Here is a 16742-nt window from a genome sequence, read left to right on the forward strand (position 1 = left end):
ACGCCCCAACACATGTATATTGTACGTACATGTTACATTTATTACATATCTCAGACGCCCCTACACCTGTAGATTGTACGTGCATGTGACATATCTTTCATATCTCACACGCCCCTACATATGTAGATTGTACGTACATGTTACATTTAATACATATCTCACACGCTCCTACACATATAGATTAAACGTACATGTTACATTAATTACATATCTCTCACGCCCCTACACCTGTAGATTGTACGTACATGTTACATATCTTTCATATCTCACAGGGCCCTACATATGTAGATAAAACGTACATGTTACATTAATTACATATCTCACACGCCCCTACACATGTAGATTGTACGTGCATGTTACATATCTCTCATATCTCACACGCTCCTACACATGTATATTGTACGTACATGTTACATTTATTACATATCTCACACGCCCCTACACATGTATATTGTACGTACATGTTACATTTATTACATATCTCACACGCTCCTACACATGTATATTGTACGTACATGTTACATTTATTACATATCTCACACGCACCTACACATGTATATTACCCATAGATAAACAAATACATATACATGTTACATATCACAAACGCTCGCACACATTTCTCTTGTTCGTGTACATACATAATATTCAAACTTCAAAGTCCTTGCTATATCTATTGAACGACAAAGGAAATGAAATAGATTTCGAAACTATTGTGTAAATTAATCATGGCGTTAGTCGACAATTTTAAAATTCGATAATGCACAAAATACCCCTACGGAAAAAAACCGAACATTCCACTTAGTGATAACTCTTATTCTGGCGCCAGCCTCTTTTTATGGTGAAGGTGTCAAGGTGACGGGCGTGGACCGACGGAAGGGACATACCATCTCCCACTACATACTAAGCTCCTAGCAACTGTTTCCAGACAGAGAAGCATGCAGGCGTTCATGTTCTACGAAGTGTAAACCTGGGACACCTGCGTCTTGACCCTGGTTTAATCACGAAGGACATCAACCGTTCACCCTCAACAAACAGCCTCGGTGGTCACCAAACACGCTCTTGTTCGGATGTCTCTGAGATTAACGCCGCATTTATATATATGACCAGGTGGGTTGGTGACGTGACATTAAACTGCAACGCAAATGATAATTGTGGCAAAGTTAACGTGGCCTTGCGTGATGGACCAGGATCCGCCAATTTGTGGCTCGAAATTGAATACCGGGTCTACTTTGAATTGAATGCTTTGGTCTGTCAGCACCATAAAAGTCTGTTACCGTCATCACGCCCACTCACGTTATGTTGTTCCTCATGTAATTACACCAACTCAAACACTTAGATCTGGATATAATCTGGCGGGAGAAGGAAAGTCCACGCTTATGTTTGATGGTGGGAAACAAATAATAAATGGTTTTGGTGATGTACTTGATACGGGTATGATGCATTAATTGTAGCTGTGTGTTGAATCTTTGCTGTGTTTCGGTGACTGGTCAGCCGAGTAACGTGGTGTTCAATCCAATGTTCAAGTGCACACTTTCTTTTCCCCGGTAGTTTATTAAATTTGTATTTCATAGGAAGTGTTTGTTTAATACATACGTGTCTTTAATGTTGATAGGTGTCGATCACAGGTCATTGTCATTGTAGCTGCTTTAGCTTTCGGGTAAAATAAAAATGTGGATTTCAAACGAATTCCAAAAGTTATTTTCTAACAAGATAATGAATAGCATTCAGTAACGGTCAGACTGTATGGTAAGAGCTTGAAGATCATCTTTTTGAGTTTGCCGTATTGAGCAAAACTTTATGCCTTGAATATTCGTTACATCACACATATTCGATACAAACACGTTCACCCATACATATTTTTGTTCTTACTCTAACTATGATACATATCATAACTATTAATTAACACAAACTGTGTAAGCGTCAAAGTATTTCCCTTTGGCTTTAAGTGACAGTCAATAAAGAAAAGTCATAACTAATTACGTGGACGATTGACAGCTATGATTATTCGCCTGACTCGGTCACCTGTTCACTACGCGTGACGCCCGGCGACACCAGGCAAATATGTCTATAAAAGTAACTTGGTGAGATTGCTGGACAGTTTCTCTTGGGACCTGCGTATCACACCGTGACAACATGGCGCTAGGAAGGTGGTTCTTGTGTTGCTTCTTGTTCGGGATTTTCGTTGAGACATTCGCTGTAGAAACTGAAACATGTAAGTATAATTGGATAATACGTGTGTATTATAATAATTCATATTATATTCAAAAACATATCATACAAAGACAGAAATAATATATGCACTACGGCTATTTGTTCTTATTTTCAGGTAATTAAAGTAAAAATAATAGACGATAGATTTTGAAAAAAATGTTTAATGTATTTTTAGCTTAATAATGAAAGCGACAAAACCTTTTGCATAATCCTAAGAAATCATAAGTCGATTGTACGATTCCGACTGTATCATAATAAGCAGTTGTTGATGAATCACTATCAAAAAGTGATGATACCAGGTGTTTGCGCAAAGGTGAGCGTATCCTGCCACACTGTTAGCACTTGTCACAAACACAGGCAAAGGCATGTCAAGTGTTCACCAAGAAACAATCACGGGGAGCACATGGGAACATATGGTATAAAGAAAAATAGGGAATTGCATAATTCTTACCACTGATGCCTCCGATTTGAAGTTGTCCTCTACATGTCTACAGTGAAAGTCTTTGAAAGCTTTGTTAAGACATTGAATGTTTGGGGAAATGTATACACTGTTATGAAAATTAACTCAAATGTTTATCATACCGTGCCTTAATAATAGCATTCACAATTATTAATGACATAGGTCGAATGATTAGAATCAAGCATGATACGTCTACGTGTAAACTGCAGTTACTATGCATACTGAATTCTCAAACAGGATGACTTTCGCTTCTCCCACTTAGTTTCATGAAAAATGTCCTAGTCCACACACACAATGTAATGATGAAACACACATCCTCTTGTGCCAGTCGTCGGGAACTGTTTGGGTTGGTGGATTGTGTCAAATCCGTTCCCCATTTGTACTGATATGCAGTTCGTATATAGATACATCGCCGGGTCTGGCAAAGGTACCACCGAATCCGTGTCTCGCAGATTCACCATATGACTTTTCACAACCAACGACTGGCTTTCTTAATATTCGCAGAAAGTATGTGGGACAAGTGGAATCGACTCTGCTTACGGGGGGGGGGGGGGGGGGGGGGGGGGGGGGGGAATTCTTATAAGTATGGAAAAAAAATCGTTTTTATTTAGCCATGTATATCGATGGTCTGATATCGTTCAAGGTCAAATAGTCAATTCTCTTCCATTGATTTATTCACCTGAACAAGAAATAAAAAAGGCCCCAGTTTCATATTTAGATACATGATAAAAAAAAGATTGAGAGTGACAATAAATAACCACCACTTTATGGCAAAACGAATGACCTTAGTTTTCCACTTGTCAACGTTCTTTTGCCGAGCAATATTTCACAGCTCCAGTCTTTGATGTCAGCATGCCACAACGTCTGAGAAACAGTCGATCATGCATTCTCTTCCAAAATAGGTCACCAAACCTTCAAAAACGTTTTAATGCGGACATGTGGAATATATTTCCAAACTTGTACTTCCCTATTTTGACACCATATGTACCCATGGCTTTTATTTCAGGTGAACCATTGAATTGCCTTTGCCTCTGTTTGTGATATGTTGTGAAGATTATTATTTCATTACACATTGGCAAACATTTTAAAAACAACTCATTGAAATGGTAACTGACAAACTAAATGATTCGTGGTACGAAATAATATACTTGAATGTACCATATAGGTCATATTAATTTGTCATACATGTACATTCCCCAGTCTTAACCAACTGTTACTTGCATCATTGATCGACCATGAAAAATACCAGGTACTTATTGGATCGGCCATTGAACTAACTTCAAGACATTGTGGAGCAATGGGTTGTTCATTGGGTTGTGTTCCTGATGACCGCCATCACTATACAAACATTGGTGCAAATGAGATAACGCCGTTAAACCTCACACTATCCTTTTTGACCAAATATATGTGCAGAATGCAGTTGATAATGATTGTATTACTGAAACGAGAAAGAAATGTGAGAATGTGAGCACATGTAATTATGACCTTAGTCTCATCTGTAATAGGTATGTGATTAGTTGCTTTCAGTATATATGAATTGGCACGGTGAAGGTTGCAACCTATTTCAATCAAAAAGACTACAGCCTGTGGGAGTCAGTTGATATTGGTAACCGTCTGTGGGTGTTATATGTGGTGAGTGAGTGAGTATGGTTGTACACTGCTTAGCAATAATCCAGCAATTTCACCGCGGGGGACACCAGAAATGGGCTTAAAACATGTGGGGAAATTTAACTGCGTTAATTTGGAAGCGAAGGTGTAGCGTGGGTTTCCAATGTTGAATTTAGCGTGATTATACCTACAGGTAACCTAGCTCTACATTGAAGACACAGTATGTTTACCTCCATTCCACCTTGGCAAAATAAGCGCGAATTCTTTGGTGTCAAGGGGCATTGGTTGAGTCCAGTGTACTGTGTGGGTTTTCGATCTGAATAACGGAATCCCCGGCAACGGCCTTTTAGCAAAACATGGCGCTCTATATTCCCAGGCAGTTTGATTACACCGTAATACTTCACTCAAACATTTGACAGTCAGTGAAAGCATATAGCACAGCAACTTGGTCAGCTAGCATGAGGTGGGCATCCCTAGACAAAACTAAGCATGCCATGTTTCGCTCTACGCCTCACGTCACTATTATGACGTCGCATCGCTCATCGTGACGCAAAAGATATGACGTCACAGTCGTATATAGAAAAAACCGCCAAATACCAAGGTCCGTGTCGTCCCAAAAAAATTGAAATACATTCTCTTTGTTGGAATCTATCATGTTGGCCCTGCGAAAATGAACTACCACGTATCCTTTGAGTAGTGTAGTAACCGCAACTTGTAATCTATAATTGAACAGATAATTATGCCTATGACCGCAATAGTTTCCGCGGTGATGCGGCCGTCAATTAAATCGATGTTTCAACCAGAGGGTTTTATTGTGATTCGATAACCTCTTACTGACCAATCAGAGTCGAATAATTTCCAAATTTATGGCAGCATTTTCAATAACTGAACCATATGAGATGATTAAGCATATCAATATTTATAATATTGACAACGCATCTTACATGTATCATATTTGATGACATTTATCAATTAATATCATATCCCACAAAGATTACAATAATCCTATTTTTCTTCAAATCTGACAAAAATATTTAATGTTAGATAATTTAAATATATTGTCGGTCGGCTGTTTCCCGTAATCCTATTTGCTGCGATGTGAAAATATGATCATCGCAGCACACGCGACGGATAGTTGCCTTCCGGCTAAAAAGTAATCTTTAATCTGTTACCGTTATGTGTGAAATCAATTAGTTAAGCTGTCAGCATCGAGGTTATTTGGAGATTGGCATCTCGTGAATGCTGCAAGAGATTGATTGATTCGGACAAGGTTGCATGGCTATCGTTTTTGGAAGATCCTGATGGAGGAGGTATCTCGCTAACTACCCTCTCCGTCAAAAGGTCATTTCCAGCGTTAATTTGCGTCCCTGAACAATTACGGCGGTTGTGTTTATATTTGAAATAAGTGTGAGAATATTGAAGGTGCTACTCTATCCCTGAACTCTAAATATACTGCTACTGATACATTTCCTGCAATTTGATTTTGTTTAAATTTTGTAAGAATTTAAAAGGGATAACAACACTTTCAAGGTATAATTGACCAAATTCAGCTTACAGTCCGTAATGATAAAACTACAATTATTTTAACACGTAATTTGTAACTGAAACAGAAACTGATTATCATTTCCTTTTAATATGTCCCAAATATAAAGATATTAGAGTAAAAAATATACATAAATACTATTGGGAAAGGCCATCTGAATTAAAACTAGTTAGCCTGCTACAAACAAGTTATAAAACACAACTGTTATACATTTCTAAATATATTAAATCCTGCTTACAGTAAATATGAAACCGTGTCCTACCTCCACTGTCAATATATATTTTTGTTGTATCTGTTAGACGAGGGGCTGAAGCCCAAGTCTTTTTCATGAATAAATATCTGTTCTATTCTGTGTTCTTATCCTACGGGTTCACGATCCTGCTTGGTCGAGACGGTAGTACACACGAGCCGACAGTTACATGTGTGATCCCGAATGAAAATATTTTACAATTATACCAAAACCACTCGATATGTTTACTGTTTGACATCTTTGCGTAATAGTTTATCTGATTACTTTAGGGCAGGCCATGGACACACTTTCCGCGAAACCCTGGTGTGAATACAGACATTCTGTCACCCATTCTTACAATTGTCACCATTGGTATCAGTTTCGGCAGTTCATCGAGACTGATGTTTCTCTGGCGTTGATGTTATATAGTAAACTACGTTTATAACGAACACTCTTATAACGAACTGACCGGTTTTACGAACTTGTTTTTTAGTCCCGGCCTTTTGTTGCATATGTTGTATATCTGCTTGTAACGAATTACGGTTATTGCGAAGTAATTTTAGTGGTTCCTGTGAGTTATAATTGTAGTTTACTGTATATTACACGTCGGTTTTGGAAGCACACAACATTATACATAATATTGTCTGAACTCTTAAGGATTATACAAATATTGTAAACTATGTATTTGATGATTTCAAACTTGTCTGTCATTTGTCGCCGAGGCTGATGTTGACTGTAACACGTCCGCAATTAATACTATAGCCTCTCTTGCGACACAATCACTATCACCTCTAATGATAATTACTGTTCTGTCAATCCTTTTACGTAATTGATGGAATGTGATGATCACACAATTTTCAGATTACCTGGACGAGATATGCGGCAATACAATCGATATGCAAGCCCTTGGCATCGAATCTGGTCGGTTGCTTCTCAGACGTCCGGAAATAGGCCTCGTCAATTTCAACTGTGTTATATTCATCCGCGCACCGGATCCACGGCGGCTGATCATTAAAGTTACCGGATTGGACATCGTGGCGCCGTTTGGATGCGCTAGGGACTACATCCAGTTTTTCGACGGAGCGACTTCAGCCAATCCTCTCAGTAGTAAGTTTCATTATCAGAAACCAACTGTATGTTATTCGACTGCAACACAATCATATGCCTGGTGTTGACAAACAGGTCACAACATTCTGACAGAAATATTGTTGCAGCGAGTTTAAGAGACATGAAATTACAGCATCAACCAAATGATGCGGAAACTCATACGTAGTGCAGAAGCTAGCAATGTCCTTCTGATATAGATACACTTATAAGGTTTGAGCTATATTTTAAAAGTTCAATCACATGAAAATGGATCTCCTGTCAACGAAAAAAAGTATAAATGATAGATATTTGTCTATCTAAGATCTGAAAGTGAACGTGAAGTTGAAATGGGGTTTAACGTCGCATCCAAGATTATTGCACTTATATAGCGATGTGCATGCACGGTGTGTCTGGCTGCTTGTACTAGTCCGGACTGATGCCACTGAGATACCATGCCGCAGTTTAACATGAATACCCCACTCAGACACTGTATACTGACTCTGAGCCGACCAGTCCTTGTTTTAGCCCCCTAATGCCGAGCGCCAGACAGGGTAAGAACAAGTACCATCTTTTGAAGTCTTTTGGTATGATGCGGCCGGGGATCGAAGCCCGGACCTTCCGCTCTCCAGGCGGACGCTCTACCACGGAGGCGGTCTCTAAGAAATACACATGCATTTTACATTGTGATTCCTCTCATCTTACCCCCCACGATTTGGGGGCACGGGTGGCCCAGTCGTCTCAGGCGCTGCGCTTCGCTGTGCAGAGTTGCGTCCCATGGGCACGCCAGAAACGTTTGATTGTGGGTTCGAATACCGGTTTGCCCCGATTATGTTTCTAGGTTTGTCAGCACCATACCCGTGCTCCTGGGTTTCACCGAAGTGGTAAACGTCTGAGACATGCATCACTTCGGGATTTTCTACCACATTAAGCTGACACGCCGTGATATAACTGGAATACTGTTTACAGCGGCGTTAAACCCAACTCACTCACTTATTCACTCCACTCCTAGGATCAGTTTAATATTTCCAGAAGCAAAACACAAAAAATTATATAAACTTTTCCTCATTCACGAGTGACATCATTTACATCAGTGTTTCACTGTATCATATCCTCTGCGGAACTTCCCATCAGTTATGTCATGAATACTTTACTCGCTACTCAGTAAATCCATAACTTGTAAACTTTGCATAGAACATAAGCTGCCGGGAAAAAGAAAGTATATGCACCTATCTTAATTGTGTTATTAATGACACAATCAATTGTTATTCGATGGTGATGTATTTGATACAGGTATCATAGTTGTGTTTGGCCCCTGCGGTTTCAGCTCTTCGGCGACTGTTTAAAGCCTTGTAACGTTATGATAACGTTTGTAATCTTTTGGCCAAATTCATTTTGTATTTTTCTTTTGTTCGACAGTTTATGTGTAATTATCCTTTTAATGAAATCTCGTCAATCCTGATAGCATCTTGACATTATTTCTCTCTTATATATAAGGTCTATGTACAATCAGGTTATGTTCTACAGATGCTATATGTGGCTACACCACTCCAGACGTCGCCTTCATCACCACGCAACCATCAGCGTCCATGGTGTTCGCCAAGAAGCTGGACTACATGAATGACCAGTTTGAGGTCGTCTTCACAGCCTACAAGAAAGGTATTGCGCCAAACCCCTGTAGATAAATAGCTGAAATATCTATCCTACTTCTTTTGAAAATGTTGTTTTATATAGACCCGTGAAGATCCGGGATAGAATAGGTCTTCAGCAACCCATGCTTGGGTGGTCAGGCTCCCTGACTTGATTGATGCCTGTCACCGTATCCCAATTGCGTGGATCGATGCTCATGATGTCAATCACTGGATGTTGGCATGATGCAAGTGCATAACTGCTACCATATTTTGCTAATGTTATGATTTTTGCATCAAATGATAGAAAATACCTTCAGATATCATAACCTGTTTTCGCGAACAGCTGGTGTCATCTTCGATTTTCACTGATTCATTCAAAACTTTCACCGCTGTTTTGAGTTTTACGCCCTATGAATTCGAGACTTTTTATTCTCTGGCGTTGACGTTAATATTCAAGTCAGACAAAAAAGTTACAGGTTTGATGGTATGACTGCTGGAGGACATTAAATAACCGCCATACGGCTGGGCGGTAAGAGTTTGCCCGTCACGCTGACCTGGGTTCGATTCCCTACATAGGTACAATATCTGAATCCCATATATCGCCCTGATATTGCTGGAATATTGTTAAAAGAGGATTAAACCCAAACTCGCGCTCTAGCTGAATACGGTAGAATGACAGTCGTTCATGCTTGAGCATCATCCCCACGTTGACATGTTCCTCTGTAATCCGTATTATTGTATGCAATGTATTTCAATCCATTTATTTCCTTTATTCATCCATATCAATGTGACACAACACTATTACTGTTGTCAAAAGGACCCTGTGACCCCGATGAATACAACTGCCACAACGGGCTCTGTATCGCCGACCACCTCTACTGCGATGGCTTCGACAACTGCGGGGACGGCTCCGACTTGTGCCTCATCAGCATTGGAGGCATCGTCGGCATAGCCATTGCTGTTGCCATCATCCTCATTCTAGTTGCCCTCGTTGTCGCACTACTCGTACAACGACGACGAAGACAGAAGCTTGAAAAGGTACACGGCCGTGGAATCTGAAGTAGCAGAACCACGGTTGTCTAGAAAGCATGGTGCTTTAATACCAGGAAGCATGCCGAACGTCATATATACATATCGACATGACTTGGTTTCAATGTTGATGGAGTACGAGTGAGATGATATATATATACACAAAAAAACTAATATGCAATGGCTCCCATAATACTTTTAAAAATATCAACTGCGTACTCCATCACTATTGACCAAAGGCCCAAAATGTCAACCACGTATATATAAACTGAATGTTTATGCATGTGCATGTTGCAAAGTTTGTAAACTATATATGCAAGTCAGAATAGTCTTTATCGGTGAATCTTCAAGGCTGTCTAATTTGTGTTTTGTGTTCATAGCTTTACACGTTGTCCTTCACCTTGCTTTTCGTCAAAGGCAGATAACTCTTGTAGGAGGACGTAGGCAAATTAACGCTAATATTGTTAATTTCGCTGACGCCCACACTGATGAGTTGTCTCCCTTGGTTTCAGAGATTCGCTCGCCGTCGACTTATGTACTACCTTCTAGAGAGGTGTACGAGTTCAAGCCTTGCTCGCTCTAACGGTCCTAATGGATGAATCTCTGTTAACTCTGTGATCATTTATAGAATTGGTGTTGATAATACCATTGTTCAGAATTACGTTCAGAGCTTGGGCTATCTAGGAATGTACAATTTTCAAACTCTTTCTATATTTGAAAACTTCAACCTAGTCCATGAAACGCAACTTGTAGCATGAGACTGTGATACCATGAGACTCAATATTACATGCAATGTTTATTATATGTCGAATTTACGTGCGTATGTTTCTACTCTCCTACTTTTATTAGCTTTATATCTGGATAAAACAAATCCATCACTGTATATAGTCATTTCACCCTGCTTCGTTCATGCTATATACAGGCACGCCAAATTTATTATCAATGAATCACTACATCTTTAAATATAACTCTCTCCATACCGAAGTAATCTCACAGATGACAAGCCTCACTTTCAACTAGATTGAAGATTGGTGACTTATAAACAACTAACATTAGTCACTCTTCGAGATGGCACCGATATGGTTTCTACATGGACCATGTGGTCACCTCGTCTTAAATAAAGAATTCAGTTTCCACAGCATTATAGGAACGTTTGATAATCATTTGTGTCTATACCTGTATGTTGCAAGCTGTTACGATTTTACATGTGCATGAACAGTAGTGTAATCTTCCATCCAGCAAATTGTCACTTGCCTGCGTCTATATTTGCGTGTTATATCACCGCTTATCGCTTGGCATTGATCGCCATGTCAAGCATGTAGTTGCTATGTCCCTTATGTATATAAATCGGTGTTTGTATTTTTATACGTTTTGCATGTGTACATATCAGATTAATAAAGATGTATTTCTCATATATTGCATTATTGTACGTTCTTTTAACAGATTATGCATATAGGTGAGTGAGTGAGTTTTAAGCCGCTTTTAGCAATATTCCAGCAATATCACGGCGGAGGACACCAGAAATGGGCTTCGCACATTGTACCCATGATCAGGTGAGCATGTACTTATAGATACAAGGGGATGCAGGCTCGCAAATGTACTGACATGAAACAAAGGCTGCAGAATCTTCGCGGGTCTGGCGGATATGTAATGACTGTTCGCTCGTCACGCGTCATATCCGCTTCGATAACAGTTTGCATGCGTCATGTAGAATGAAAGAAGCAGCACGTATCATTACGATACGTATAATTTAATACACACATGTAACCAATGTTGGAAGACATTATACTGTTATCTATCAACGTCATGCCAATTACAATTGATTTTAATATTTGTTGCGTTTTTTAGGTATAAACATAAACACCTATGTGCATATGTGCATTATCTAAATCCGCGATGCGTAGTGAATTTAAGCAAACTGTGTACATGGGTTTTTACGTCTAAATCTTCAAAAACGCAAAACAGATATTTAAGACTATTCTTATTAATAAACACGTCAAAATTAACACAATTATCAATTAGTGGGCGTGGCATAATTTACAGTTCTGTTCATAGAAACATAAACGCAACACAATTACTTGATTACTCGACCCGGGAAGATCCAGGGTAGAATAGGTCTTCAGCAACCCATGCTTGCCTTAAAAGGCGACTATGCTTGTCGTAAAAGGCGACTAACGGGATCGGGTGGTCAGGCTCGCTGACTTGGTTGATTCCAATTACGTTGATCGATGCTCATGATGTCAATTACTGGATTGTCTGTTCCAGACTCGAATCCTTCAGACTCCAGTCATATAGCTGGAATATTGCTGAATGCAGCGTTAAACAACAAACAAACAAACAATCTTGATAAGTCAATCAAATGCCACAGACTCACTCAAATTATTTATTTCACAATTAATTATGTAGGCCTAGGCTGCTCCTTTTCTGTTCCTCTCCTGTATCAGAGACACGAAAGTGAATACTCCATCACCCAGCAGTGAGTGGGTACCCGGTAGGATGAGATGGTAATGTGGCTGTAAACCTTCTAGCGCCTCATGGGCAGCTTGGGCTGTAGACTCCCCAGGGAGTGCTCACTGATCCATTGACCGGGGTAATAATAGTGTAGCGCCGTGAGCATCCACTTGGTGAATGGAATCTGACGCATTATAAATGCACTTTATTTTGATTGTCACTCAGGACTTTATTAGTTCAACAAGGCAATGTAGTGAAATGTATACGCATCAGTAACTGGAGCTTGAAGCTGATGAAGGACACACTTTGTCCATTCACAATATCTTATGGCACATGGAAAACTACACAACGTGTTATGGAATTTAATAATGGCCACGGTCCACTTGCACAAAGCCACATGTATCTTAGCGACACGTCTTCGGCGTGACGAGCGAACGCGTTAACCACTAGGCTACCCTATCGCCCCAGTTAGTTGAAGCACTGAAACACGGATCATGACTCATTTCCGGCCTCTTTGTATCAAAATCTGCGCACAGATAATAATCATCACCTTTGAAAATATTAAGTTTATAACTGAGTTTTTGACACCACCATTACGTATTGTGTTTGTTTCCCCAAGACGACAATAATATACATAAGTGTCCCAAACGTACATCTATTCTGCATATTTCAGCGCACAGACGTGGATAGATTAAAGTCAAGTAGGCTAAAATTGAGGACCACCTTTACCAGTACTGGAGGGCTGTAACTGTATCGTATCACTGCTATAGTACACGTGTGTGTGTATGAATGTGTATGTTTGTGTGTGTATGTGTGTGTGTGTATGTGTGTGTATGAATGTGTGTGTATGTATGAGTGTGTGTGTATGAGTGTGTGTATGTGTGTGTATGAATGTGTGTGTATGAGTGTGTGTGTATGAATGTGTATGTGTGTGTGTGTGTGTGTGTGTGTGAGTGTGTGTGTGTGTGTGTGTGTGTGTGTGTGTGTGTGTGTGTGTGTGTGCGTGCGCGCTAGCCCACTGAAATGCCATGCCGCAGTTTCGCATGAATACCCCACTCAGGCCCACCATGCCGTCTCCTGCCCGACGAGTCTTGTTTTATTCCGTTAATGCCGAGCGCCATTGACGTCATGAAATGGTAAACCTGATAGACTGGTAATATTTTATATTTGCAACGTGAGTCGGCCGTGTTGTTTAAGTTGTCAACTTCTACACACGAAGACAACGTATAATCTTTGTCTGCACACTATAGCTATGACAGTGCATACTTTGAAAATAAGTCACTTGGTATACTCGAGAGAGTATAAATTTTCGCATCGACATATTAACATCACGTCCATAATAACATATTACGTTTGTTTATATTGCAGTGGCATCGTTTACACAATGTAAGTATCTTGTCCTTTTTGAGAAAAAAATCATACGATGAGGCTTAAGTATGCCACACTATTGACGTATGAAGGATTACACATAAAACCTAATATATAGTAAGCTATATGTGAATATATCAGATCAGTAAATGTAATGGGGTTGAGGTTTTGTTTTTCATATTACGAACAAACATTCATTAATAGACTAGATAAGATTACCAACAATATATTAGCTTAGGCCCCAAACAGACTAGTATATACTATATACGATGAAACTGTTTAACAGTTTATAACACGAGGGTTGGCTGAAAGGTTCTGATAAACTGCATTGATGGAATCGGTTGCTAAATATTTTCAACATAATCTCCTCCGAGATCCACATACTTGTGCCAGCGGTGCTGGAGTTCCTGGTTTCCTCTGAGGTAGAAGGATCACCCCTTGTGGTGTAACAAGTCCCCCACAGCAGAACTGATATCATTGGTATAGTGTTTGTCGGACAGCTCTTTCAGGGAGAAACCTGAAGTCCTGTGAATACGGAGGATGCTCAATGCGTTCAGTCACGCCACTGTCATGCACTGCAACAATGGCGACAACAGACTTGTGCACAGGTGCATCTTCCTGGTGGAACAACCACTTTAAGTGTGTTTTTCAAAACGTTTGGCCTTGATATTCATACGCAGTTGCACAATGGACTAGTAATAGTATGACATTTAGGAATGTCGTGGGATTCCTTCGGAATCCTAGATAACCGAGGCCACTATCTTGCCAGCTGATGATGCTTCCTCAGAGGGCATGACGCTAGATGTTTCTATTCAATCAGCCGGGTCTGCGTCAAATGACGTTCACGTGACCAGATGAATAAGAAGTCAAAAGCCTTAAAAACCAGCGTGCTGGAACATGCACCGCTCCTTCATCAAAATGTTCTCAACACGCCCATGACAGATGCCTACTGTACTGGGGTGTTCCGTGAGTTGTCCATCATCAAACATCATAGTACAAATTGCATCAACATTTTCCTTGGTGATGGCAGTTGAAGTTTGTTTTCTCTTCCCCTCTTGAACTCAACTATCCACCTCTTGACAGGGGCAAAGGAAGGAGCATCCCGAAAACTGACACCATGTCCGCATGGAAGGCGGTTGGAGTTAGTCCTGTCAGACGCAAATACTTGATGACGGCGCGGATGTAAATTTTATCCAGTCACTTTGATGCCTGCAGCAATATCCTACCTGGTGGTGTATATGGTTCAAATGTAGCATGTAAGCGTTGAAGGTATTTCAATGTATCCATGCCAGCGGGTACGTGTGTACTGTATATCCTTCGCAGTAAGGCTCGGAACTTTGCATCCAACCCTCGTATACTGTGTGCAAGAACGATGTATTAATGTTCGAACCTTAGAATATAAATTACATACCAATAGTTGTTAAAGTCGCATTTAGTTAAGTTTCTTTGTGGAACAAAGATTTTTTTTGTATTCTGGTGATAACGAACACTATACACAATGGACATTCAACATAACAAATAATTATTTTTGCTCCAGACCTACTCCTTCAACGGATCCAGTACGATGTCGCTTCCTCTCAGCAGGCTAGATTACAGCTTGCCTAGAAGTATCAAGAGCTTCCGGGAGGTAAGTCTGTCCGGTAGCGGGAAGGATTACGATGTTCCAGTCAGTCAGGAGGACCTCTATGCCAGCATCATGAAGGACAAGGAGCACCACAAGCTGCACATACTGAATGCTTCATCTCTGCCCAGAGACACCCACTCCTTGGCAACTGGATCATTTGGCCACGTGGTTAGTTTCCGTTGCTACCCTGCCCCAGTGCCAAGAATGGACGAGGAGTTCCACCGCGCCACTCCTCAGCCAGATGTATTATCTCATGGTTTCTTTTTTGGCAATTCGGCAGATAATGATTCGACAGATCTAAAATCAGCGGGAGAGGGCAAAACCATCAGTCGACATCACTCCTCAAGGTCAACCCACTCCAGTGTTCCAAGGAACCCCCTTCAAAGGAACCATCAGGTGATGACCGAGATCCCCACTCACTACGCGAACAAGCTGGGTCACACAGCGGGTCAGACAGAAGAACAGATGGTCGAGCTGGACATGAGGATGGACGGACTGAAGGATGGACGTGACATCTACTTTCACAATGACACAACTGCCCTTAAAACAGACAGAGGTGCTCGTGGAAGCTTCGATCTCGTCAGGTTGTAGGTTTATGTTCTGTGTATGATGTATCAGCCGATAATCCATTGCAACAAATACAAATACACTGCCGGGCAAAAAATGTATACACTTGGATTTAACTAAACAATTACAAACTTTATCAAAGCGTTACCAGATTGACAAATTCGCAGAAATAGTACAAACGTTTAGGCCCGAAACACAAATATGATACCTGTATCACCATCGAATCACAATGCTTATTTCATTTTCAGCCACTATCAAAGAAGAGTGCATATTTATTTGTGCCCGGCTGTTTATTCACGTAGACTTGTCGCACATTGAAACCCCATATATACAAACATCGACCCTCCACCCCTACCACCCGAGTGGGCTGTTCCTGTGAGGGACATTTACATATATGAATATTTAAGAATACACTTTACTTTACTTACGAGGTATAAACGAAAAAGCCCGTGTACATAGTGTGTAACTCACTTAGATGACCCTCCGGTGTTTTAACCCCACCGAAGCAAAACCATATTGAGGTCAATTCATATAAATAAATACGCAAACAATTATAATTTCTTGACTGCTTATTCATTCAGTAAAACATAGAAACTGTAGATCAATGTAGAACAAATAAGTGACATCGTTCAGCGCAGAAATGCGACACAAGTCCCGCCCTTCTGTTATCAGCTCATCGGGAAACAGTACCCTGTTAGTAGTACAGTAAAGTACGGTTATAACGAACTCAAAGGGACTACTAATTTTAGTTTGTTATAACCGTAGTTCGTAGCATATATACAGTATAACTACAGCAAATAGTCGGGACCCAAAAAGTAAGTTCGTTATATCCGTCAGTTCGTTACAAGCGTGTTCGTTATAACCGTAGTTTACTGAAGTTGTCTTCTTATTAAAGAAACGCAAAAATAATTGCTTGGCTAGCCAAACAAATGCCACAG

General features: G+C 40.3%; 1 protein-coding gene across 1 annotated transcript; it reads left to right on the forward strand.

Annotated features, from left to right (window-relative positions):
- Positions 1 to 2133: 2133 nt before the first annotated feature.
- Positions 2134 to 15828, forward strand: LOC139445010 (uncharacterized). The gene is made up of 6 exons (XM_071226066.1): positions 2134 to 2212; positions 6913 to 7158; positions 8662 to 8793; positions 9583 to 9803; positions 13614 to 13631; positions 15151 to 15828. Exons 1-6 carry the CDS (start codon positions 2134 to 2136, stop codon positions 15826 to 15828), a joined length of 1374 nt encoding a protein of 457 aa, XP_071082167.1.
- Positions 15829 to 16742: the final 914 nt, after the last annotated feature.

Source organism: Haliotis cracherodii, unplaced genomic scaffold, assembly GCF_022045235.1.
Source record: "Haliotis cracherodii isolate W230 unplaced genomic scaffold, xgHalCrac1.p SCAF_10, whole genome shotgun sequence".
Taxonomy (NCBI): domain Eukaryota; kingdom Metazoa; phylum Mollusca; class Gastropoda; order Lepetellida; family Haliotidae; genus Haliotis; species Haliotis cracherodii.

What these genes read in the sequence shown, in the direction of transcription:
- LOC139445010 (XM_071226066.1), top strand. Translation starts at nt 2,134, where the DNA reads ATGGCGCTAGGAAGGTGGTTCTTGTGTTGCTTCTTGTTCGGGATTTTC. An exon ending in TTCAGCCAATCCTCTCAGTA is followed by an intron (nt 7,159 to 8,661) that starts GTAAGTTTCATT and finishes TATGTTCTACAG; the next exon opens with ATGCTATATGTGGCTACACC. An exon ending in CTTCACAGCCTACAAGAAAG is followed by an intron (nt 8,794 to 9,582) that starts GTATTGCGCCAA and finishes TGTTGTCAAAAG; the next exon opens with GACCCTGTGACCCCGATGAA.